Source organism: Vombatus ursinus, unplaced genomic scaffold (assembly GCF_900497805.2).
Source record: "Vombatus ursinus unplaced genomic scaffold, bare-nosed wombat genome assembly UNPS02014812.1, whole genome shotgun sequence".
Taxonomy (NCBI): domain Eukaryota; kingdom Metazoa; phylum Chordata; class Mammalia; order Diprotodontia; family Vombatidae; genus Vombatus; species Vombatus ursinus.
In genome coordinates this window covers 14,347,006-14,373,953 of record NW_020954590.1, presented here as the reverse complement: position 1 = coordinate 14,373,953, position 26,948 = coordinate 14,347,006, and the positions used below count along the sequence as shown (strand labels likewise).

At 35.4% G+C, this 26,948-nt stretch overlaps 1 protein-coding gene across 1 annotated transcript in view; it reads right to left on the bottom strand.

The window, feature by feature from the left end:
* Window positions 1-26,948, bottom strand: part of LOC114054096 (phosphatidylinositol 3,4,5-trisphosphate-dependent Rac exchanger 2 protein) — a 385,890-nt gene that overhangs the window by 167,065 nt on the left and 191,877 nt on the right. Inside the window, exons 17-21 of the mRNA XM_027877210.1 lie at window positions 19,499-19,641; window positions 19,250-19,342; window positions 12,820-12,968; window positions 7,827-7,912; window positions 2,637-2,773 (exon numbers count right to left, since the gene is read on the bottom strand). Coding sequence (XP_027733011.1) covers window positions 2,637-2,773; window positions 7,827-7,912; window positions 12,820-12,968; window positions 19,250-19,342; window positions 19,499-19,641 — 608 coding nt within the window. The remainder of the gene's footprint in view (window positions 1-2,636; window positions 2,774-7,826; window positions 7,913-12,819; window positions 12,969-19,249; window positions 19,343-19,498; window positions 19,642-26,948) is intronic.

The following is a 26,948-nucleotide window of genomic DNA, read 5'->3' as shown; positions in this document are numbered from 1 at the left end:
GGATGATCCTTTTATGCATATGGACGAAACAAATCACCTTAAATAAAAAGAATGAAAAGTTCTTAATTATTCAAAATATGAAGAGAACAATGAGAATAATTAGTATTCATATTCTGATACTGACTATAAGTAGTAACTAATTTCCTAGGTCAAAATCATGGAAACCTTAAGAAGTAATCACATTTGCAAAATGCTTGATAACTGGAAAAAAAATTTTTTTTAAAAAAGAAGTAACTATATTATTTTAGGAGCTTGTGCTAAAAAAAATGGAATCCAGGCACAGCTTAATGACCACCCTAGATTTGCGGAAAGTGGATTTCAAAAAAGTTCATAAAAATGAAAGAAAGGATGCCATGATCTAAAATTCTACAGGGAAAGGTAGTTGAATGGGGTTGGGACTCTCTCAGGAATGGAAATTTGACAACACAAACAGACAATTTTGATGATGTAGAGTAAGGGGAGTGTTCTAAAAAAAAAAACTGAAATGGATACACAGGGAACTCATTGGTATTGAAAAACTGTCATGACACTGAACATGTATAACCCATATCAAACTGCTTATCATCTCAAGGATGGGAAGGAAGAAGGAAGGGAGGAAGGTAGAGAATTTGTAACTCAAATTAAAAAATGCTAAAAATTGCTTTAACATGTAATTGGGAAAATATAATATTAAATAAAAAAGGAGATATGAACAGATACTTTGACTCCACTCTTCTGCAGTGGTGTGTCCCATAGGTATGGAACACTGAATATATTTTCAGAATTTTTCAATGTAGTGATCAGTTTCTCTGATTTTTTTCCTCTCCCTCTTTTTTTGGCTTTTATTTAAAATATTTTTATAATGCTGGAATGCTTTCTGGGGAGGGAAAATAGATGGGATGTTAAGAGAAATTTTGGTCATGGGGAAATGAAAGATATGAATATAATGAAAGAATACAAAATGTATTCTGTAAAAGAAAATATCCAAACGATCTACTAAAACAAGCTGGAAAATGGGAAAAGAAAAAACCCACCATCATGAAAAAATGGAATTTCATTTTTTTTCCTGCTTGACTCAAGAGGACAGAGCAATATACAATTAGTTTAAGTTGTAGTGAGACAAATGTCAACTCAATTATAATGGCAAGGGGTTTGGAATGAGGTTGGCGGTAAAGGAATGGGGAGAGTTCTAACAATTTGAGCTATCCAAAGTAGAACAATGGGCTGCCTCATGAAGTAGTGAGTTCCCCATCATTGGAATTCTTCAAGCCTAGATGACAACTTGAAGATTTTTAGTCAGAGTCATGTTGAACTAAATGACCCTGAAAACATTTCCAGCAGTTGAGCTTTTATGACAAAAAGCATGAAAATCTCTTCACAATGCTAAGTATCTAAATGAAGGAATTTTTTCCTGCTTATTTCATGAGTCTGGATAAAAAGCAAAGTGTCTGTTTACCTCTTTAAGTAGGAGACATTGAAAAAAAATTCAATGAATTTTTTTTTTGACGTGGTATCATGAAGTAGGGTTCTAAATGTTTCTTTTTCTTTGGCAATAAGGATGAGTTTTTAGAGCTAAACAGGTAGGGAGAACTTTGAGGAAGTAGTTAGGACACTGAAAAGAATAGTGGATTTGGAGTTAGAGGATCTAGACTTTATCCCACTCAGTCATTTGCGACCTGTGTGTCACCTTTGGAATGTGACATTTAACCTCTCTGAGTCTCAGTTTCTTCAACTGTAAAATAAGGGATTTGGATACAATGAACTCTAACATTTCCCCACACTAGTTCTAGCTCTGTGATCTTTGGATTCCACATTAACCAGCCTCAGACAATTTATAACAGGTTTTACATTTCAAATAAAGACAAGAACATGTTGCCTTAACTTTTTTAAGTTCATAAATACAAATTTTGTTGTTATTCAGTTGTTCAGTCCTGTCCAACGCTTCATGACCTCATGGACCATAGCAGTTTCTTGGAAAAGATATTGGAGTGGTTTGCCATTTCCTTCTCCAGTGGATTAAGGCAAACAGAGGTTAAGTGACTAACCCAGGTCGTGTATCTAGTAGGTGTCTGAGACTGGATTTGAACTCAGGTCCTCTTGACTCCAGGCCCAGTGCTGTAGCCACTGAGGCATCTGGTTGCCACTGCCAAATACATAAATAAGCACCAACATACCACAAATTGCATGAATCATTGAATTTCTTCTGGGACAGTGTTACATTGTAGAAATACAGGCACACTTCAGAAGCAGAAAGGCACTCTTTAAACTCCCTCGCATGCATAGCTCAATGTAATTTTCTGAAGCATTACAGGGTCAAGAAAAAGACCAACCTTCAGAATTCTAATATGATGAAGTTAGCTCTGACATTAAAATGGGAACTTTTCTTGGAGCACCTTCTAAATAGGCAATGGTTCTATTCCATTACAAAAGAACACAATTTTTGTGATAACAATAGCCAGTTGTATATGAATTAAACCATCTTTATGCATTGTCAATATGAGAGTTGAAATGCTGAGTTAAAAGCAGACTTTGGACAGGAAATTAACATCATCTTGCTATTATCTAGCTGTTGTGCTCTTTTGTACTCCAGGGCAGGCATAGACTTCTACTCAGCAGGAATAAGCTGACAAACAGCTTTAAATAGAAGGGGCAGTTACCTTCACTGGTCGCCTATATTTCCTACAAGCTGTGACATGGGCAATTACACTGGCATGTGTCTCCTTGCTGACATTAATTCCATTTACTTTGATTATGCACTGTCCGGGATGGAGACCAGCAGCTGCAGCCACAGTACCTTTAAAAAAGTTGGGAAAATTGCCAAAATTTAACTTAAACATGTGTTTTTAACTTGTTATTCTAGTTGTAACTAAAGGAAATACTTTCAATACCTCATTGGAAATTAATTTGCAAAAATATTACAAAACAACGTTTTTCATGTTAATTAGGGTTTCTTTTTCCTTTCAAGATCACTTATCCATCTAATTCCCTAAAACATGTAATCCTAAAGTTGGAAAGTCTAAAATGTTTTATCTTGCCATTTGTGATTTTAATTGCCAAACACATTTTAAAAAGGAAGGAAGACAGTACCTACTATGTGCCAGACATTGTGCTAAATGCTTTTCAGATATAATCTCAATCTTCACAACAACCCTGGGAGATATTTGCTATTATTATCCTCATTTTATGGTTGAGGAAACTGAGGCAATGGTTAAATGACTAGGGTAGACAGAGGTTAAGTGGTCACACAACCAGTAAGTATCTGAGGTTGGGTTTGAACTCAGGTCTTTCTGACTCCAGGCCCAGAGCTCTATCCACTGGGCCACCTAGCACAAAAGGAAAAGAGGAGAGCTGAATATAATTCAACAAACATTTATTCAGAGTTGCTAAGGATTTTGTTGTTGTTCAGTTATTTCTATTGTTTCTGACTCTCTGTGACCCCTTTCAGGATTTTCTTGGCAAAGATACTGAAGTGGTTTGCTGTTTCCTTCTCCAGCCCCTTTTACAGAGGAGGAAACTGAGGCAAACAGGGTGAAGTGACTAGCCCAGGGTCACACAGCTAGTGTGTGAGGCTGGATTTTAGATCAGGTCTTTCTGACTCCAGGCCAAGCATTCCATCCACTATACCACCTAGCTGCCCCAATTTGCTAAGGATGCAGAGGCAAAAACAAAACTTCTTATCTTCAGTTATCCAGATATTTGTTTAAATTAACACTGTCATTGTAGGTTCAGGCTTAAATATAGAGATTTGTCTCTATAATGAAATGTGGAGCACCTTTACTAATTTATTTCAACTTCCTTCTATAGTCTTATTTCATTTCCTGACTAGCTCTCAGTTGTCTCAGCTTTTGAGTAAATACACTAAGCTCTTAATGAATAACACTATCATTGCATTGGCTTAAAAAAATCTAATTCAATTTTGTCTGCATTAATACAAGTGCAATGTCTGGATGTAGGGAGGTGACAGTCTTGATATATTTTAAACTCGTCTTACCACATCTGAAGCATTGCATTTTGTTCTGGGTACTCTATTTTAAGAGGGACAGGAACAAAATAAGGTCCAGAAGGTAGTGATTGAGGATGATGAAAGGACTTACACATATGCATGTGAGTAATGATTAAAAGAACTGGGAATATTGAGCATGGAAAAGAGAATACCTATAGCAGCCTTAATAGCTATCTTCATCTCTACAGAGGCACAGTGGATAGAGGGTGCACCCTCGAGTTAGGAGCACCTCACTTAAAATCTGGCCTCAGACACTTATTAGCTGTGTTACCCTAGGAAAGTCACTTTATCCTGTTTGCCTCAGTGTTTTCATTTGTAAAGTGAGCTGGAGAAGAAAATGGCAAATCATTCCAGTATCTTTCCCAAGAAAATCCCAAATGGGGTCAGGGAGAGTCGGAAACTATTGAAAATAACTCAACAACAACAACAAATATGTAAAATAATGATTAGATCTATTCTGTGTAGTAATTATGAGGTCAAAAATGAAGTAAATGGGTTTAAGGGACAGTAGATAGGTTTTAGTTTGAAATCAAGGAGACAAGGAAGAACAAAAATACTAAGATTTGTTAAAACATAAAGGGGCTACTTCATTAGTGAGAGAAATGATTATTTCTCCCTCATACTAATCATTAATTATTGAATAAGGACCAGGACTTTTTTTTTCAGAAGCCTGTAAGTTTTTCAGTCTCTGAAGGACATTTCTGATAATGAGATTGAATTCACTTTCTCCTAAATCTTGTTCAGACTTCATCCAACCTTATAAGGAATTTAATCTAAGGTGGAGATGCCCATTATGCTACACACAGGATTGGGTAGGAATAAATTCTTTGATTAGATCACCCAAGGCTTGTCAATTTACAAGTAAACTACAAAATCACAGTTATATCCCCTAGTCCCTCATTAGAATAGATCCATGTCTCATTTGTAATATTCATCCCCTCAATACTTGTTAACCAATTGGAATAGATTGCCACCCTCAGAAACACCCACTCTTCCAAGGGCATATAAACTGTTAGCCCACCACCATGAGTTGTCTTTGGCATTTGAGAGTGTCACTTTATTAAGAAAATGCTAGAATTATTAATAAAATAATTTATTACCCAGAAACTATGTCTCTCTAACTTTTTAAATGTCACATTAGATAGTGAGTTCCAAATTACTGGAAATATTCAAATAGAAGTTGTTAAGGATTCTTTATAGGGACTCATGAATCATTTATGGGGTTAGACTAGGTGACCACACTGATCTCTTCCAATGTTTAAGATATAATTCTATTCTGATCAATAATAGTTATTTACCTCCAGGATCAATTTCAAATCCTCTATTTGTAATTCAAAGCCCTTCATAACCTAGCCCTGCTCTCACTTCCAGTCTTCTTAGACCTTTCACACACAGCCCCCCAAAATGCCCTCTTCCATCCAGTGACACTGACTTCATTACTACTCTGTAAACAAGACTCTCCATTCCTCAGCTCTGAGAATTTTTTCTGGCTGTCTTCCGTACCTGGAATTCTTCCCTCCTCATGTTTGCCTCCTTTCTCCCCTGTCATCCTTCAAACCTCAACTAAAATTGAACCTTCTATCAGAAGGCTTTTTCAATCCCTCTTAATTCAAATATGTCTTCTCTGTTAATTATTTCTTATTTATCCTGTATATAACTTGTTTTTATATATTTGTGTACTTTTCCCCCCATTAGATTGAGAATCCTTTGAGGGCAGGGACTGTCTTTTGCTTCTATTTGTATCCCCAGTGTTTAGTACAATGACTGACACAGAGTAGGCACTTAATACATTCTTGTTGATTAACTGACAATTATGAACTTTTCCTGAATGCCATAAAAGCATTTTCCTATTAAAAGTAAATTACTCCAAAAATGAGATTTAGAAAATCTACCAATACATAATCCGGCTTTTCTTCTAGGTACCTCCCTATAAGCATATGTAGCAATTTAAAATTTTTGCTCTGATTTCAAAAGCTGTTCTTAAAAGGCAAGTATTACAAAATATGATTATTTTATTTGGACTTGGTTTATTTTTTTAAACCTCCAGTCCCTTTATCTTCTCACAGAAATAGACTTAAAGATAAGGAAATCTAAATCATTGATAAATTGACTGAAAGTCATTAGCTGACAACCAAAGATTTCAGTATGGAAAAATCCCCTCAGTTTAAAAGAAGCAAATGTTACAAATGAAGATGTCAGGGGAAAAAAAGGTGAAATTGGTTCCCACATGAAAATACTACCACTGCCCCAGTGCAGCACTCTATGCTGAGCCAAAACATGCATTTTGTCCTGTAGACAGCCAAAGACAGTAGATATCTTGTGGGAAAATCTGTCCATCTCACTAAAACCCAAGATAGTTCTGTCAAATTGCATGTTTCCCTCTGAAAATTCATCTTTTGCATAGGACATAAAATCAACTACCCACTTCACAAAGGGTGTATAATGATTGGTACCAAGTTTTTACAAACTAATGAAGTATGCCTCTCCCCCATTCAACTGAGGGCAGGGATTGTCTTTAGCCTCTTTTTGTAGCTTCAGTGCTTAGCCCAGTGCCTATTGACACTTCATGAATGTATATTGACTGATTACTTATTTAGATTCAGAAATGGTGTTAGGTAGTTTTAACCTAAAATGCCTCAATGCTTTTATTTTTTTTTACAACATAAATAGAGTTTAAAAAATAAAATAAAAGATAACCACAAAGATATTTTATTCAATATCTGTTTTTCCCTAAAACACATTAATTTTGCTATCTGCAAAGTCTAAAATCCCTCTCAGAAAAAATCAGATAGATTTTGTTCTATATTGCACTTTATCCAGATAGAAAGCTGTTTATTATATTTGGCAACTATTTCCTTACATTTTCTTTGCTTCGCTAGCATGGGTTCAATTATATATCTCCTTAAAGTGGTTATAGCCTGAATAAACCATTTAAAGTATAAATTAATATTTTTAGTTATGAAATTAAATTTTCCCTCATTTTCTTCACTGCTCTAGCATGAGTTCAGTTATTTTCTGTCCTATCAATCACTTTTAATCTTACAGATAATTCTGATCTTGAAAATTCACATGGTGGAATTTGGGTGAAAATAACCATTTGTAACTGAAAAAAAACAAAACAAAACCCAAACAAACATGTTAAGAACAGCAATGACAAAAAGACCATCCAGACAATCCTTCGGTGGAACAGGAACATCTATTGAGGCATTTGTGAAACCACTTAATTTTCATTAGCAACGTTGTAGCAATGATGAATAAACCTCTTCACCCTAGATGCTCATTCCATTCCTGACCTACTTCTCATTTTGGAAGTACCTTCAACTCCAGTGGCCTCCCTTTCTGATTGGATGATTCTTCCCAGAACCTTCAATTTAAGAGGCTCAGGCCAAAGATGTCTTCATCCTTCTTCAGGCTGAACAGCTGAGTCATTTCCAAAGGACTTTCTCTGCCATCTTGTAGGCCAGGTAGCTTCTTCCCCAACCCCTTTATTTTTCAGCTCCTTATGTTATCTTCCCCTATTCGTATATAAACTCCTTGAGGGTGGGAACTCCTTTTTTTTTTCCTGCTTCTCAGCTTTTAGCATAACGCCTGGCACATAGTAAGAGCTTAATTAATCTCTGTTGGCTGCCCAATTAAAATGACAAAAGATTTTTTTTTCAAAAGCAAAATGGAAAAAAAAAAAAGCCAACATGCCATTTAAAAAAAATCTATTGTCTTTGGATTAAAAAGTGAAATATGTGCAAGTTCAAAATGCTAACTACATTATTAATATAGTCCAGTATGAAATTTGAAGAATAAAGATATGAAATAACAAACATATTTGACATTAGATTGAATTTCATACCTCTTCCAACAGCATGTACCACAGAAGGACCAAATCCCCGAATCTGGAATCCAAGGCCATCTGCTGAATCCGGAATTTTCACTGTCCTAATTTCAATCAAAACCCAAAATAAAACAATAAAGGTTTAATTGTTATTAAAACACATATGTACTTAATCTTTTATGAATTCAAATTACAAAATTAATGTGAAAAAGTATGAAAAGTGAGATCATTCTATTTTCAATAACATGAAAAATAGAACATTTAAACAAAAAGAATAGGAAAAAAACTGGCTCTAAAAATAGTTATTTCAAGAAACATAGAAATATAAATGAAATACGATATTTTGTCAGTTTTGTTCTTCTAATTCACTTTTTAGTAATATAGAAAGAAGCAAAGCTGAATAAGAAGTATGCTAAAATGAACTTCATAAAAAGCATAAATAAATAAAAGAAAAACAGAAAGTTTGTAACAAATAGGAATAAAGAAAATCAGGAAGAATTAGGCACAGTAAAAATAAATGGAGTATCTCACAACAAAGTGAGGTTAATCAAACTGCTTAAAATTCCAGGAAATTTTCCAAAAATTATGACTAAATATAAAATGAATAGAGAAAAAATAAGGATGAATGTATGAATGATTGAATGAAGTGTATGTAATACATATGAGTAGATAATTTTCATACTGATGATAAAAAGTGGTTTCCAAGTGGAAAAAACAATTAATATGATAAAATTATAAGGTCTATAAGATCATGAAAATAAATTTCACTAACACTTCAAGGACATGGTAAGTACAGTCAGAAGTAAAGTAACGTGAAGTGTTAATTACATAGTGCTATGGCTACCCCTTCGGGCTCATGATTTGGCCAATTCATCATAAGGAATATTTCTGAGTGGGGCACTAACGGCCCAAATATTAATCTGAAATATAAGTTGTACAAGTACTCTAATAGAAACGGAAATAATTTATTTGTTTGATGTTAAGATCATAGATTTAGATCCAGAAGGGACTTTATGGGCCTTCCAGTTTGACCCTGCATGTCACAGAGGAGGAGACTAAATTACAGGGAAGCAAAGTGACTTACCCAAGATTATAGAGCTGTTAAGTGGCAGAAATGGTATTTGAACCCAGGACCTCTGAGTTCAAAGTCATGTATCCTCCCACTGCACCAAACCATCATTAATAGTTTTACTATGAATTACTTTACACAAAAATGATTATTTTAATATCGATAGTACATCAGAAAAATCTGTTTTCTAACATCTCTACCCATTTGGTATTCAGGGTTGAGTCTACTTTCTTGAATAGCACCACTCTTCAATGTTTCATTATTTTGCCAGTGCCTGTCAATGACACAATTCAGAATGATAGAAAACTGGCTATGAGAAAGAAAAGAGAAAAAATGCCTGTTAGAGTGATCATGAAGAGGTATAGATGGGAGAAGCAAATTCTCCTTTTAACGGTGGATTAATCCTCCTTCTGCTGAAATAACTTAGAGCTTTAGAGCTTTGCTGAATTGTTCTTGCTCTTGTCTTCTTAGGTAGCAAAAGTGGCCTCTTGGGGCTTTTTGAGATATAGTCTGTCTGTAACTTTAATATTGTGACAGAATGTGGATCCTTCTCTGACCTCTAGTCAGGTCATTCTATTGTCCTCAGAGCAGTGTGTGAAAAACACAAGTGTATTCTGGGAAAAGAAATGTAGGCTTTCACTCAGTTAAAGGCTGACTAGCTTTGGCAAACATATCTTCCTACTTGAAACATCATATTGTGGGGAATGGACAAATTTAATTTACTGTGGGAATTAAGATACAGTATTTCCTGCAGAGACTAATATGAGTGTGGGATTACTTACTGAGATAACACATTGATAAAAATTAAAAAAAAAGAAATCTTTATAAAGATTTCTTATTATCAAGGGCAAAAAGTTAAAAATTTAAAGGGGGCCATGATGATTTTCACTAATATATTTTTATTATCTAATAGGAAAAGAATTCAACAGATGAAAATAAAGATAAATATAGCAGGGAAAAAGAAAAAAAGAAGTGGGAAGCCAATGCAAAAGGTATAGGCATTTGAAAGCAAGGGTTATGGATTACAACAACCTTTAAAAAAAGTAAAGAGAAAAATAATGAGCTGTTCCAATGTAAAAAATGTTATAAACAATCAGACAAAAGGCATGAAATGTGCTACTGAAGTAAGAGAAGCAGTCAAAATAATACTGTCAAAGTTGCAATGGAATAAAAAGTCATGTGATTCAATGAAAAGTAATTCTTAAAATGAAAAATCTGCAAATAAGGGAGAACTTTTTTCAATACAATATTCATGCAATAGAAAACCCCTGAAGGTAAAACAGATCCCAATCCTGAATCAATGAAGGAATAAAAAGAAGTAGCAACCTAAATCTTCTTTTAGCTGTTACAATTTTTCTCTTCCATTTGTGGGTATATATAAACCACTCCAATATTTCCCTCTTAGGCTTCCTTTTTATTCTATGACATTTATGTAGCATAGTAGACAGAAAGCAGGGATAGAAAATGGGGATAGAAAGGCACGCTCAAGTCAGAAAGCAATGCTGGCCGCAAACAGTTACTAATTGTGTGACCCTGGGCAAGTCATGTAACTACTGATTCAGTCTAGTTATTCTCATCTGTAAAATGAGGATAATAATAGCACGTACTTCCCAGAGTCATCGTAAGGATCAAATGAGATAATAATTATAAAGTGGTTAGCACAGTACCCAGCACATAGTAAGAGCTGTATATAAACGTGGAGGAGAGGAAAAATAGTAGAGTATTTTTCATCTCTCTTACTTTTAATTCTTTTCCCCCAACTCCCTCACAAATCTCCAGATGGTAAATGAGCAGAAGAGTCAAAGTCCAGGAAAGCTGAGGTGACTGAGCATGATCAGAAGAGGCATAACTAACAATTTTTATGCATGAGAGAAAGGGAAATTTCAAGGAGGGAGACACACCCTATAAAAGTGCTATTTCACCCGGAGAAAAGCATAAGTTATAGGTTAGGTAATAAGGACAGGAATATAAAACGATTCAAAGTTCTTTTTCTCATCTACTTGACTCAACGTATTTAACCTCTAAAAATAAGTTAGGCACTTAATGAGGTACATTCATCCTTTCAGACCACTTTTTAAGCTTACCTATTGTTTCAGAAAAGCTAGTTTCCTAGATAAGGATTTAATATTTTCAGAAAACAATTTGAGAACAAGGGAAAACCTGACATATATTGAAGTAAATAAACCCTGATAATGAATATTTCAACTTCACTTATCTGGAAGCTAGACTTCTAATAACTGCAATTTCTTAGAACACAGTCCTGAAACTGTTATTAAGTAAAAAAGGCTTCTGAATATTCCAAATTGTTGTCAGACAGAACTTCTAAATTAAATCTGTCAACTTTACTTTGAGTATAAAGCCTTTAGGTTTTCATTCTAATTCTATTTACTCTTAGTTAACGCAAATTTTTTGACAAGCTGGATCATTTTAGAAGGAATAAATCAAAAAGGAAAGTAAATTAATAGCAGCAAAATGGGACAACTAAAAACTAGTATCAAAGGAAGAGTCAGAAAAACTGAAAAGCAAGCAAAAATTATGCCATGAATTATATTAAAGTAGAATAAAGTGCTTTCATTATCATTTTTCTTCCAAAACTGTGACATCATGGTAAGAAACTCCTACCAATGCAAATCAGCACTTGCTCTGAGATTTATATTCTTAGAGACATGAATGAGACAAGGATAAAGAACTTTTGTCAAGTCACATTGTCAGTACCTGTCAAAGGAGGGATTTGAACCCAAATCAACCTAACTCTGATTCTAACTCTCTGCTCCCCTACGCCAACTATTTCTCAAGAAAATAACAAATCATGAAGAAGAGGTCACAATTTGTTCATTATCTTCTATTGAGTAAAACTGGAGATATCTATTGTCAGATATTTCAGAGGGGAAAATATTTTTAAAATATTTCTAAGGAACATCTGATTATGTTTTATTTCTGTGTTTGCTATTCCAGCATATTGTTTAAATTATGCATTAATTCATTCATCAAAAATGATTTATTGAGCACCTAAGATTTATGAGAAAGTTTTGAGGTAGTAATGAATAAAATAGAATTTCTATCCCTGAGCTCAGAGAGTATCAGGAAAGATACAATAGCACACACACACACACAGACATACAATACAAGTGCCAAGCGCCATAAGAGTGACAAATAAACAAAAACAAAAGGAACAAATTAAAAAAGATTTCAAAAGATCTGTACCTTCTAGTTGACCAGGTTAAAATGCATTGCTTATCACATTTCAATAAATAAAAAAAGCATGAGGAGACGGTAACATAGTAATTAGAGAGCTGGCCAGGAAAACCTAGTTTTAAATCCTGGGTTTAAATACTACTTTCTTAATCTCTCAAAGACCTTGCCAACTCTCTAAGTCTAGAAATTAGAGAGAAGTGGCTGACCTGTATTTGTAGAGGGAGTATCCTCACCAGAGAATTTCCTATACCAGAGAAATAAATGGTCCAGTATCCATTCCTATCCTGATAACAAATATCTAACAAAAATCTATCTCACAGAGTTATTATGAAGCTCAAATGAAACAATAGCTATATAGCACCATATGAGCCATTATTATTATAAGGATGAGATAATGATGGGACATGTTTTCACCATAGGAAAGAATTTTAAGCCAGAAATATAGTAAGATGCTAGGCCCTGAAATATTCATTACAATCTTCTCTATTATTACTACAACATAAACTTGAAATATTCAGAGTCAAATATGATATCAAACCAGCTTAATTGTAGATACAACCAAATATTTTATCATGACAAGTAATATCACTCCTCTTATTTCTTCTAAAGGCCTCTCTTAAGTAGTTATTTTAATCCAACAAGGGGTTATTTAATTTCAGGAATTAGCAATTAATTGTATTAACTTGTATAGTTTTGCTTTTTCACTCTTCTCTATCCATTTTTGAAAATAAAAGTAGAACAACTTACTCCCTCGGTTTTGTGCTCACAAGAACTCTGAGAGGCTTTTTGCTGTTTAAGCATGATTTCAAGAAGCAATCTACTTCATTGAAAGGTCTCATAAAAACTAGGTCACCATTAATGGCAAAAATCTTCTTCCCAACTTCCATTCCGGCCATCTAAGAGAGAAACAAGAAAAGGGAAAAAAAATCAAATTATACTTGAAATAATTTATTTTTGTTTATTGGAAAACATGTTAAAACTGAAATAGAATACTGTGAACACAAGAACTTTGGAGTTCTGATATATTTGAATACATGCAAAAAAAAAAAAAAGACAATGTGACATGGTGGAAAGAATCCTGGAATCGGGTGGAAAAGCTGGATTTGAAGAAAGGCTCTAACACTGCTCAGCTGTGTGATTATTCAATTCTGTTTTTTAAAATATTAAATAATAACTATATATATATATATATCACTTTACTAGGCACAGGGAATACAAATAAAAAAAAAATAAAAGCCCCTGCCCTCAAGGAGCTTACATTCTTCGAGAGCTGGAAGAGACTTCTGAGGGGATGCCCTCTCATTTTGCAAATAAAGAAACTAATCACACTCTAAGAAATTTAGATAAAAGGAAGAAGCGATTTCAGAACCAAATAGAGATGCTGAGGGTATAGAAACGGAATTTGCACCTAGTATAAACATATTACCAACACTGGGTTTAGTGTTTTCTATCCCCTGCTCTCTGTTGATTCAGCTTATTCTCATATCATTCCTGATACCTAACTAAAGAAAATAGAGGGAAAGAAAAAAAACAACAACAGGTTTGAAAGGTTTACAGGACTGTCATCCATCCTTCTCAACTAGCTGGCATATGAAGAACATGAAGTCTTCTGTTAAAAAGACCACATATAACAAGTAGAAAATGTTTTTTGCATCCTCATTAGTCAAAATGGAATTTACCATTTAGACTTCAGGCTATAATTCAAAGTTTTTCTTACTCTGAACCCACTCAAATTCCGGTTTGGCTTCTTCTATGCTTTAACGCGTAAGACAAAATATTACCTGCTTTCAAATCACTTATATTCTGCTAGGAGATATATACATTTTTTAAAATGCAATAGAACTTGAGGAGGAAGAGACCACTAATAATCAGGAGGCTAAGGATTGAAATCCTAAAGAAAGCAACACCAAATATCGGTCTTAAAAACGTTAAGGATTCTAAGAGGCTCCAGTAAGGAAGGACTGCCCTCCAGGCATATAGAACTGCCTATGTAAAGGCAAGAAGGAGAGGGGAAGGAAAACCCCTACTCCTAGACATCCATAAACTTCTGCCTCATCTTCAACCCCAACTTACACTATATGCATATAGGTGATTTCCTGTGTAAGGATAAGGCTATTTTCACCTTCTTAAAATCAATTAACTTTAAAAAAAATAAATAAATAAAATTTTTTAAAAATCAATTAACTTTGTTAGGTTAGCACACTGATTAAACTAATCAGCTAGAGCTGTGTACAATTGAATAGGACCTGTACATCTCCTTGCAATAATCAAAGTCACTGTGCAAGAAAACTGGTCATATTCTAAGAAATTTATATAAAAGGAATGTATATAATATATAAATATATATAAATATGATATATAATATGTAATATATAAAAGAAAGGCTCTATTTCAGAACCAGTTAGAAACTCTGAGGGTCTGGAAACCAAGAGGCTGGAGTAAACCTGGCAGTCCAGCATACTTCAGAGAAACAATGGTAGAACTGAGCTTTAGCAAAAAGGGAGATATGGAGAAGAGTCTTCTGTCAACTATAGGTTTCTTGGAACAGAAGCCCTAGGTTCAGAGAAGTCCCCGGAAAGGGTGGGCTTTTTCTACAACTTTCCTTCCTGCAATTGTCTATATACTGTTTAGTTACCCAAACATTTCCAATAAATTGAAATTTGTCTCAACCTCAAAGAGACTAGAGCTTAACTACAGATAGCGTATACATGTAAAATTAAGCAAATATTTCAATCTCTAAGTGTTAGAAATTTTTCTAACTTGAAAGTTTTCTTTCTAACTTGAAAAATGTGATTAAACTCATAACTTTTTCATCTAAAATATATTCTATAAAACTGAAGAAGAATGAACCTCATAGACTAGAGGGACTATTATTTAGTATTTAGACTTAAGGAATCCAATTAGTATAACAGATTCTTATACTTGTCATACCTTTGCTTAGCTGGTTTCCCTTCTCTACTCTCAAACATAGCAGTCTCTCTCATCCTCTATATAAATCTAAATCTATTTTCTAAAATCAATTTAAGAATTCTGTAATTTTTTTAAAGAGAGGTGAGGGTGCGCTGGGCAGCTAGGTGGCACAGGGAATAAAGTGCTGGGCCTGGAGCCAGGAAGGCTCATCTGCCTGAGTTCAAATCCAGCCTCAGACACATACTAGCTGTTTGTAACCCTGTTTACCTCAGTTTCCTCATCTGCAAAATGAGCTGAAGAAGGAAATGGCAAACCACTCCAAGAAAACCCCAAATGGGGACACAAAGAGTCAGACATGACTGAAATCAACAACAATAACAACAACAACAACAACAATGAAGGGGTGCTATAGGTGAGAAATGTTACAAGCACTTTCAGATGAGGTCACCGTATGTGTTTTACTTAACAGTTTTACTTTTTTTCTAAAAGACTTCTCAGGAAGTGAGTAATCTATGAAATGTGTAATGTAAAAACAAAACTTATCAATAATTAAAAAAATTAAACTCCACTTTTTTCATGAAACCTTCCCTGAATACCCTAATATGAAATTATCTTTCCTTTCTATGAGCCCTTTTTGCACTGACCCCTAATAAACTATGAGACACTTAATAATCCTGGGGGAGGAGAAGTGGAGAGGAGAAGGGGAAATAATACAAGTAAGTTTATTGACTTCTGTGGTACTTAATTCAATTTTAAAAGTCTGCCCATTCAGTTTCATTTGTGCAAACATTATCTTCCTATCAAGACTATAAACCCCTAAAGGGCAGAGACCACATCTCCTATTTCTTTTGTTATCTCCTAGATACTAAGGGCAAAGCTATTTTAGGCACTGAATAATCAATGATAAATTATCATTTATCAGAATAATTTACAATTGCTTCTTTTTACATCCCCTTTCAGAAATTATTTGGGTTCTCTCTTTTGGCTTGTGAATAAAACAAAGGCATCAGTTTGAGGAACTGCAGCCATGAACAGGAGAGGAAGGAAGTTTTCAATCTCTACTAATATGTTATCTTATCACATCCTTTCTGGTCCTAAAGTACATACAATCCTGAGCAATATCTTTCACTGTCTGTGTTCTCTATCTTGATCCCAAACTAAACATCTTTGAAAGTTGTGTTAACTCTTTCGGGCCACCAAAGGACTGTATTAGTATAGTGAAATAGTTTCTCCAAATAGCAAAAAAAATTCGAGTACATGAGTGACCTAGAATATGTAGACAGACTGAAAAACTATTAACAGATGTTATGACTAAAAAAAAAACTTTGCTAATCCATAATAGTTTCCAATGAATATAGAAATATGTGAAATAAAAGAGTAAACTGAAAAAGTAAGCTCCAGAAAGTTAAGTAACTGAATTATAAGACTGAACAAATCCAAGTTTCATATAAAATCAACCCTGCTCACAATAATTGATTCACCAGAAGCAAAGCTAGAAGAGGTTGTTTGAGGGTACCATCTAATTGAACAAGCTCTGCTAGAGAACATTCTATTAAAGATATATCCAGAAGGACTTGTTTTAGAAAGAGTTCCTTTGGAAAATAATATTTTCTCTAGTGGTTGTGGGAGGCAAATGAAAATAGTGTGGTGTTTTTTTGTTTTTTGTTTTTCCTAACTGGACCACTTATAACAAGATTTTGATCGAAAGATATGTAGTTTGATAGAATCCTCTGTGTATATAATTTTGGGTTGAATATATACATATATATATATGTTATATAGACAAGGAAAAATCTGGAATATAAAGTACAGGAAAGTGGTTATTTTTAGTGTAATCGGAATCCATTGTCCTGTGAGTACTCTGAGCTGTCTAGAATAGAACTCTCAATTCTATTAGTAAATAGCTGAAATTTTTGGGCTATTACAATTGCTAGATTTTTAGATAAAATAATAGCATTTTGGAATTTTGAAATAAATTGGTACAATTTCCTAACAATAAGAGTTATCTAAAAGCAGAATGAGTTCCTTCAGGAGGTAATGGGTTCCTTCTCACTAGAGGTTTTCAATTATGATGACCACTCTGTCATCATCATTACTTGCAGAATTCTTGGTCATAAATGGATTGGACCAGATGGCCTCTGAGGTCTCTTTTAACTCTGAAATTCCAACATTTAGCATGGTATCTGAAATGGAATTAGATTCAATCAAATGGTAGAGGATTTGTTTAGTGATTTTCCATCTTAAATTTTGATGGCTGTTGAAAATGAAGCAATTCCACAGGAGATTTCTGAATATAAAATATGTAGTATAAGTTTAGGATGTTTTTCCTCACAGGGTTGATAAGGAAAGAGCATGGATGGCCCAGTGCAAATCCATCACCACTAATAGAAATTACAATCCTAAGCAAAAAAATCTTATCGATTGGGATCACCAGCATTATCTTCACATGGGAAAGAAAACACATTACCATCTTGTTGTCTACAGTCAGAGTAGGAAGTTGTATTGAACGTACAAGAAAAAGAGAGAAATTATATAACCACAAGTATTATGTGATCAAAATGAGAAACTAAATCACATATATGTAAAGCAACATGACAATATTTAGAAGAAGCAATACTTCTGAAAGTAAAATGCCACATATTATATATTGAATACATAACTTGAGAGGAAATGAAGAGATATTCATTGCATAATGGATTATTATTATTTGACCTCTATTACCATCATCTTCAATGGAGAAAATGTTCTCTTATAAATAAAGCAGATTTTCTTCTATTCATATTTTGCCCATTAAAATCAGAAAAATATACATTTAATTTGGAAATCAGCAACACTCTGGAAGTAGATAATGGAATGTATGAGGATATTAAAAAATCCTCTGTTTAAAGTAGCTAAATAGAATCTGTATCCAGAACACCTACTTTTCCTTTAGGTCTAATCCAAAACTTTCTAAAACATTTAAAATGATGGCTTAGGATTTTGCAAAGGGCTTTTAACACAGGGATGTTCTGGAGCCAGCTTGAACCTGCTCACAAGAACCAAATGTTAAATTTCCCACATGAGTATTTGCACAAAAATAGATTGAGGTGCTCCAAGTTAGGGTTTGATTTATCTTGATCTATTGTCTTATTGATTGGTTATACTTAAGAAAGTATCAATAATGCAGATTAAAGTGCGTCCCTTGAATTTTTTTTTTCAGAAGAGACAAGTTCATTCACCAGCAAACCTCTGCCTTTACATATATTATCTCACTTGATCAACACAACAAGCCTGTGAATTATGTATTATTATTATCTCCATTTCATAGAAATGAAACTGAAGCTGAAGGAGTTTAACATGACTTGTCAATGGACAGAAATCTAGAAAGTGCCTGATGCAGGATTTGAATTCTGCCTCAAGGTAAACATTATCTCCACTATGCCAGCTAGATACCCATCTGACATATTTCCCCTACTTGATGATTTTGTCTAGTTCCAGGTCAACCTTAGTTATTAGGAGTGCACTAGAAACAATAAATCATTTACTAGGCCTAGTAAAGTACTAGTTACTAGTATTTAGTATTTCAGGTCAGGTTATGACCTAAACAGAACTCTCAACACCATCTTCAAAACTCTACATCCCTGGAGCAAGGCAGGAGAGGACTGAATTGACAGATGTCCTGGAGGGCAGAGCCAGAGAAAAATTTTCTGCAAACAATGTTCTTTAATGAAAACACTTAAAGGATCTGGGATTTCCATTCATTTATGGCTTGTGATTCTGGGAATGGGATTATAAATTGAAAGTCAACAAATATTGTATCTAGGAAGAAACCACAACCAATGAATAAACAAAGATTTATTGATAATTTACCATAAGCCAGTCACTGTACTAACCAATTGAGAAATGAAGACAAAAGACAAACAGTGCCTGCCCTCAAGGAGCTTAAATTCTAAAGGGGAAGGTAACATCTACCTAAAAGTCTATGAATAATACATACAAAAGGAATTAAAAATAGTTTGGGGGAAAGTACGGCAGGGTTCCTTATACTCCATGTTTTATAAATTTAACAAAAATTCTGCACTGTGTATCTTTTTTAAAAATACCAGAATGGGGGCAGCTAGGTGGCACAGTGAATAGAGCTCTGGCCTTGGAGTCAGGAGGACCTGAGTTCAAATCCAGCCTCAGACACTTAACACTTACTAGCTGTGTGACCTTGGGCAAGTCACTTAACCCTGATAGCCTTACCAAAAAGCAAAAAAACAAACAAACAAAAAATAGAATGCCTTACCTCTGCATTTGATCCCTTTTCCACCAATTTAATGATTGGCACTTTATTTTTATCTTCTAATCCAAAACCATAGCTTCCCTCATTTGATTTAATCTGAAATGGGACAAAAACTGGTGTTACTATTAAATCAGAGGGAGCAAAAGGTAAACCCCAAATAAGATGGCATAAAGTATATTTGTAATACATTGCTATAGATTTTCTTAGTATCTATGGGAGGGGAAAATCCATAGATTATATCCATCAACTTACCAATAATGATTTAGCAATAACATTTTCCACAACTTTTAAATCATGCTTCATAAGTCTATGTTTCATATTTGATCCTTCCATTTCTTCATCCGCAAAAAAACGAAAAAGTAGGGGTTCATCTTTGAATTCACTTTTTTCAAGGACTAAACAAAAAGGTAGATTTATTTTTTAAATAAATTTAAAATGAATGGATACTATAAATCATTTGACACAAAATGAAAATATGAATGACCTGGATTGCATGGTCAATAGAAAAGTTAAGGCTCTACTTACATTAGTAAGAATATCTTTTTTCCCAGATTACACAGTTCAAAAGACAAAAATTTTATTTAAGCTATTATCTAAGAGAATACGAATTTCAAATACTAAAAACACTTTCTAATTTTAACATTTTTGTTATTAGCAAAACCTGTTGCTCACTAGATGACATCTGTAGAGGAACAGATTATGATACTGCATCCAAGAAAGTCATGAAATCCTGACATGAGAAACCTATTGGAGACATTACCATGCCCTTAACACATAATTATGTGTTTTGGAAGTTTAGTAAACATTCTTAGGATGTTTTTAAAGTCCTAAGTAACTATGAAAAAAATGTAAATGTGTTGCATGCTGCCCTTGGATGTGTACACAGTTCCCATTGAATTAAATATTTGGTTCAAAACTTCTAACTGGAATTTTGTCCTCTGGGTTAAATGTGATTTTAGTTTTCCATGAACTTCCAGAACTTCGCTTTTCAAAAGCAAAAGTCTCAGATAACATTTGAAAAAAAAATTTTATTCTTCTATTTCAACTTCCATGTATTCAACAAGGCCCCTAAGATTACTAGCCAATACAAGAAGGAGTATACAATAAAGTTTAAGCCATACAGATAATTTAAAAGTCATGATTGTAAACTTTAATTGCTTACCAGATCTATGGGTGCTTATGTATTAAGAAAAATGAAGCTAACTGAGCTTGGTTGGACTACATAATTTATGTTCTATAGGATCTTGATAGACACTTAAAAAAAGGTTTAGTCATAAATATCTCATTGTTTCTATTTTTAGTAACAGAAAGTCACCAAAAAAAATGATAAAAGTTAAGCCAAAGGAAGCACTTCAAATCCAAAGCAGATGTGCATGCACACACATTCATAATACAATATGCATGTCTGCTTGTTAAAAAGTGACCTATTTATATGACAAACATTTTATAAAAAAAAAAACATAGATACTATTGTTTCCCAGTTTTTTCCACCACCAAACATCTGTTTATAAAAAAGCATCGAAGGCAATGTTTGGCATATAGAAAATGCTTAATAAATTCTTGTGAATTAAAATAATAGCTAACATTTACGTAGGCCTTTAAGTTTTGCAAATCCTTTTTAAAATATATAATTTTATACTTACAGGAACCCTGAGAGGTGGGTGCTATGATTATTTCTATTTTGTAGATGAGGAAACTGAGGCAGAGTAATTAAGTGACTTGTTCAGATTCACAAAAGTAGTCTAAGGTTTAATTTACTCAGATCTTCCTGATTGCAGGTCCAGGCTTCTGTCCACTGTGCTATCTAGTTACATTGAAATTGAGTGATTGATAAAATCAGGCCACGAGTCTGGATTGCTACATCTATAAAAACCTCTCTTTAACATAATAAAATAAAACATTTAAAAATCAAGGTATTAATGAAATTACAGGTTATTCCCTATAGGAGGAAATAAAAGTCTCTAAATTTTGTTCCTGCATTAAAATGTCATCATTGTGAAATTATAATTTATTTTCTTTATCTTAAATTTTCTAAAAGACAAGCATGGCATAATTTTTAACCCACTGCTCAGGGTCAATATCTGAAACAGAATACTCCACAGCTTTGAGCTTGCCCTGGGTTCCCTTTTATAGTTCTTCCTCTTCAGTCAAGATTAGCAACCTTCTGGAAATACTTGGGTAAAAGTAGCAGATGCTGTTAAAATACAAAAACAAAAGATCTTCTTAGAGTCTCAGTTGCCTAAGCCATCTATTCTAGATGAATGAAATGCCAAAGGAATTATCTTGGTGAACAAAAGTTCAAACAGAGCAGACAAGAAAGAAAGCAATTCTTTAACTCATAACTCCAAAGGAAAAGGGCCCTTAAAACACAGTCAGCAATATTTACTGAGAAGTATAACTGGATAACCAGCCAAGATGGCAGAGTAGGAGGGAGCAGCATTGTCCAGCTCCCCTGATAGCTATTCGTAAAGATCTCAGAATAGCATCAGACTGGAGAGTGGCTGGAAATCTGAGGATAAACTACAGTGGGTCATCTTTCCAACACAAGAGCTAACCTATGAGCAAATGACCGGGATAGAAAATGGGTGGGCCAAGATCTTGGAAAAGATCCCTGAAGCCCAACAGGGCCACAATTCTGTAGCTCTGACATCAGGACATGAACTGGGAACAAAGACACAGCCTCTAGATGCAGGGACTATATTGATGTTGCTCTAAACTAGGAGAAGGGAGAACTAGGATAAGTAGGCAATACTGCTGCTCTAAAGCTACAGAACCTTCTAGCTTGCCAATAGGGTTTCAGTCCTAGCAACTATTTACCGGAGCTACTCTCAAGAGCAAGTTTATTTCTGTATTACTTAGACCCAAACCAGAGTCTTGAGCCTAGAAAGCCCAGGAGGATAACAATCAGATTGTACTCTTGATCACACCACATGAAAGTTAGTAGAAAGTCTGCAGTTCTCTGGCCCAAGCCACCCTTGGGATTGTTGAAGAACAAAGCATGCAACACCTGGAGAACATAGGGGCAGGATACCATATTCTAGAGGCTAAGACCATACAAGGTCATCACAGCTCTGGCAGAAGTATATGGAGCACAGTTCTTTTTTGGGGGAGGGGGGCGTGATATATACATATATGTATATACATATATACATAATATGTATATGTATATATGTTTATAACCTCTCATTGTGTTGTACTTTTATCTTTTACAGTAGATCTGACACAGACATTCAATAACTGTAGAGACACACCTCTGGGGGTCTAAGGTAAGGGGAAGTGGGAACAGAGGTGGGTGAAAGAATAAGAGTTGACATTTATATATCTAGTTATGTTTTGAAACATGTTTTACATACATTATCTCATTTTGACCTCACAAAAACCCTGTGAGACAGGTACTACAAGTATTATCCCCATTTTACAGATGAGGAAACTGAGGCTCAAAAAAGATTAAGAAATTTGCCCATGGTCACACAGATAATAAGTATCAAAGGCAGGATTTGAACCCAGGTCTTGCCTGATTTCAAGACAAAAGGGACAGATCCAAAGAAGGAGAGTGCAGCATTAATAGGGAATAGATTTGGTATGGAAAGGAGGAAGGGAAGTATTAAAACATCTCTGTGATTAAAAAAATACTTCTGAGCAGGGGCCTCTTTAAACATGTTATGGGAATTACAGGGCTAAAAAGGCAGAAGTGGTTTGGAGAGGGAGCCATTTTCAAATTCAGAGGGGGACTTAAAACTTTCAGGTTAATGTTAAGTAGAAAAGGAGTGCTAGTAATTAGTCAATGATTTGCTAAGAAAAACTAGACTGGGTGGGGGGGACAGGAAAGAAGGTAACACATTACCATGGCCAGATAAGGTTTCCAAGGTGGCCACTGGGGACAAAACCAGGTCAAGATGGCCACCCAAAGCACTGAAAAATGGAGCTGAGGGTGGGAGGTGGGGAAATGTTTATAAGAAAATTATGCAGGGATAAAATTGACCACATATATGTCCAAATGTCTTTTGGAGCAGCAGACACCAGGGAAGGAAGAGGACACCCTACTTTTCAGCTCAGACATCCACTATATGGAGAAGGGGGTAGGAAATTGGAAGAACAAGGGGACCTAGAAATGACAATTTAAAGGCTTCAGTAAGATATGGAGTGTGAGGGAAAAAAAAGTTGGACAAACCCCATCTTCAACTCAAAAATGACCATCTAAAGAGGAGAGCAGGATTACTAAGTTTGGGAGAAAGGGGGGGGCCCAAGAGACAGGTTCCCAGATATCTTATCTCCAAGTCACTAAGATGGATAGTGAAAGGGAAAGGGGAGATAGGTTTATAATCAGAAGAGTGGCCCCCACTGACAGGACACACTCTCACCACCACTACCAGGGAAACCATGAAACATTTGTTGAGTCCATAAAAACAAGAAAAAGGAGGGAAGTGGAGCAATTGTAGGAGTATTTTACCAGTAGCCATACAAGTATCTGGACGGCAACAGAAACCAACTTGTCAGTAAAGGAGCAAAGATGGCCTCCCTGCTCTAAATCTCTCACATACCAACAATGGGAGAAGGTGTTCTTCCAAGGAATCAAAATGGCTATCACCTGATCTGCCCGGTGGGGGGGGGGGCACGGAGCCAAGATGGCGGAGGGAAAGGAGTGACTGTCTTGAGCTCTCTACCAAAGCCCTCCAAATACCTAAAAAATATGGCTCTAAACAAATTCTAAAGCAGTAGAACCCACAAAAAGACAGAGTGAAACAGATTTCCAGCCAAAGACAGCCTGGATAGTTGATGGGAAAGATATATTGCACCAGGTGGGGAGAGGAGCGCAGTTCAGCGTGGGCACGCAGGCCACAGTGACCCTGGAGCAGGCCTCAGAGGACTGAATCGCGGGCAGCTGTGGTGGTTTCCAGACTTCTCAACCCCTGAATGCCAAAGATAACTTAGGAGGTCAGTGGGGAAAGTCTGTGACTGCATTGAGAGAGGAGCTAGGTCTCAGTAAGTCTCGAGTGCAGCCTGGGGCCGGGGCTTTTTCCTGAGCTTCCAGCCCACAGACTGAGGGGAAATCCATTGGGTGATCACAGGGGGATTGCAGGGATCTCTTTGCCAGTGCTGAGGGCGAGGAGGAATGCTGGTGTGGTGGAGCTTGTTGTGGAGGTGGAGAGAAAACACCTTGCCCCTTATCATACCACCTTGAAAGAACTGAAATTTCAGGTCCCTAGAAGTACCTCTGAAAACAGCTGTACAAACCCCCAAAGCTTGGGACAGTACAGTCTTCACATTGGAAGCAGACTTTTACCTTAACAAAGAGTTTAAAACTCAGTTAATTGGCCGGGATCATGAGTAAGCAGCGCAAAAAGAGTCAGACTATATTATCTTACTTTGGTGACAAAGAAGATCAAAACATACAACCAGAAGAAGACAACAAAGCCAATGCTCCTACATTCAAAGCCTCCAAGAAAAATATGAATCAGTCCCAGGCCTTGGAAGAGCTCAAAAGGGATTTTGAGAAGCAAGTAAGAGAAGTAGAGGAAAAACTGGGAAGAGAAATGAGAGTGATGCAAGAAAATCATGAAAAGCAAGTTAACAAGCTTGCTAAAGGAGACCCAAAAAAATGCTGAAGAAAATAACACCTTAAAAAATAGCCTAACCCAAATGGCAAAAGAGGTCCAAAAAGCCAATGAAGAAAAGAATGCCCCAAAAAGCAAAATTGGACAAATGGAAAAGGAAGTCCAAAAGATTACTGAAGAAAATACTTCCTTAAAAATTAGAATACAGCAATTGGAAGCTAATGACTTTAGGAGAAATCAAGACACTGTAAAACAAATCCAAAAGAATGAAAAATTAGAAAACAATGTGAAATATCTCATTGGAAAAACAACTGACCTGGAAAATAGATGCAGGAGAGAGAATTTAAAAATTATTGGATTAGCTGAAAGCCATGATCAAAAAAAAAGAGCCTAGACATCATCTTTCAAGAAATTATCAAGGAAAACTGCCTTGATGTTTTAGAACCAGAGGGCAAAATAGAAATTCAAAGAATCGACCGATCTCCTCCTGAAAGAGTTCCCCAAAAGAAAACTCCTAGGAATATTATAGTCAAATTCCAGAGTTCCCAGGTCAAGGAGAAAATATTACAAGCAGCCAGAAAGAAACAATTCAAGTATTGTGGAAACACAATCAGTATAACACAAGATTTAGCTGCTTCTACATTAAGGGACCGCAGGGGCATGGAATATAATATTCCGGAGAGCAAAGGAGATAGGATTACAACCAAGAATCACCTACCCAGCAAACTGAGTATAATCCTGCAGTGGGAAAATATGGTCATTCAGTGAAATAGAGGACTTTCAAGTATTCTTGATGAAAAGAACAGGGTTGGATAGAAAATTTGATTTTCACATACAAGACTCAAATGGAACATGAAGAGGAACAGAGAAGTTTGGAAGAAGCGTTGGTTGGGGAGGAAGAATACGTTCTCTTTGATACATATAGTGTTTGGACATACTGAGCTCTCATTCCAGTCCTCAGTTTTCTAGATCTTTCTTTTGTTACTATCACTAGACAGTAATGCAAAACAGCTTTACTGAGGAAAGATACTCACAAAGCAAAAGTGTGGTCAGGGAGAATAGACAAGAGGCATTCTGTTAGGATCCTGGTTGGAGTTAGGCACTCTGTTGAGGCCCCAGAGGAACTGAGTGCCCAAACCAGTTAAGTCCAGTGGACTTTTATAAGTTTCTATTTTTGTGTCTAACAGGACCAAGGCATTGGGGAGAGGGATTATGGGGCCTGGATTTGGGGATTGCTCTTCGAGGATGTGGAGGTAAACTCTTGGAGAAGAGGCAACTATTAGGTATTCAAACTTCTTGCCAATAGGAAAGAGAATTTGAGACATTACTGACATACGAGACATCCTTATAAACTTTTATTCTTTTATTACCTTATTTCATTCTCTCCAATACATCCCCTACACAATTGCTAAAATGAAATTCCTAAAGCACAGGTCTGACCATGTTGATCACCATGTCTCCTGCTTCAAAAACCCAGTGACTTCTCATTTGTACTAGAATAAAATAAAAACTTCTATATTTGGGCAGCTAGGGGGCATAGTGGATAGAGTCCTTTTCCTGGAGTCAGGAAGACTCATCTTCCTGAGTTCAAATCTGACCACAGACACTTACTAGTTGCTTGACCCTGGATGAATCACTGACTTAACCCTGTTTGCCTCAGTTTTCTCATCCGAAAATGAGCTATGGGAGGAAAGAGCCAACTACTTTAGTATCTTTGCCAAGAAAATCCCAAATGTGGTATTGGAGAGTAGGAGATGACTGAAACAACCAAACAACATTTTTAGATCTTCATAATCTGGTTCCAGATTACTGTTTCACACTTATCATATATCACTCAACTTCATGCACAGTTCAACTTAATTATTCTACCTGTACCTCACATGCAACATAGTATCTCTTATATCTGTGGCTTTGCACAGACTTGTCACTCCCTAACCCAAACCTTAGAATTATACTCTCCTCACCTTTGTCTCTTTGAATCTCTAGGGTCCTTCAAAGCTCAGCTCAGGTTCTCCTAGTTGAAGCTTTTTTTCTCAGGTAATGACACCCCTCCCCTTTGTGTATTTACTTTGAATGTTTGGTATTTATGCACATGTATCTATTTATATGTTTACATGAAATGTAAACTCCCTAAGGGCAGAACCTTT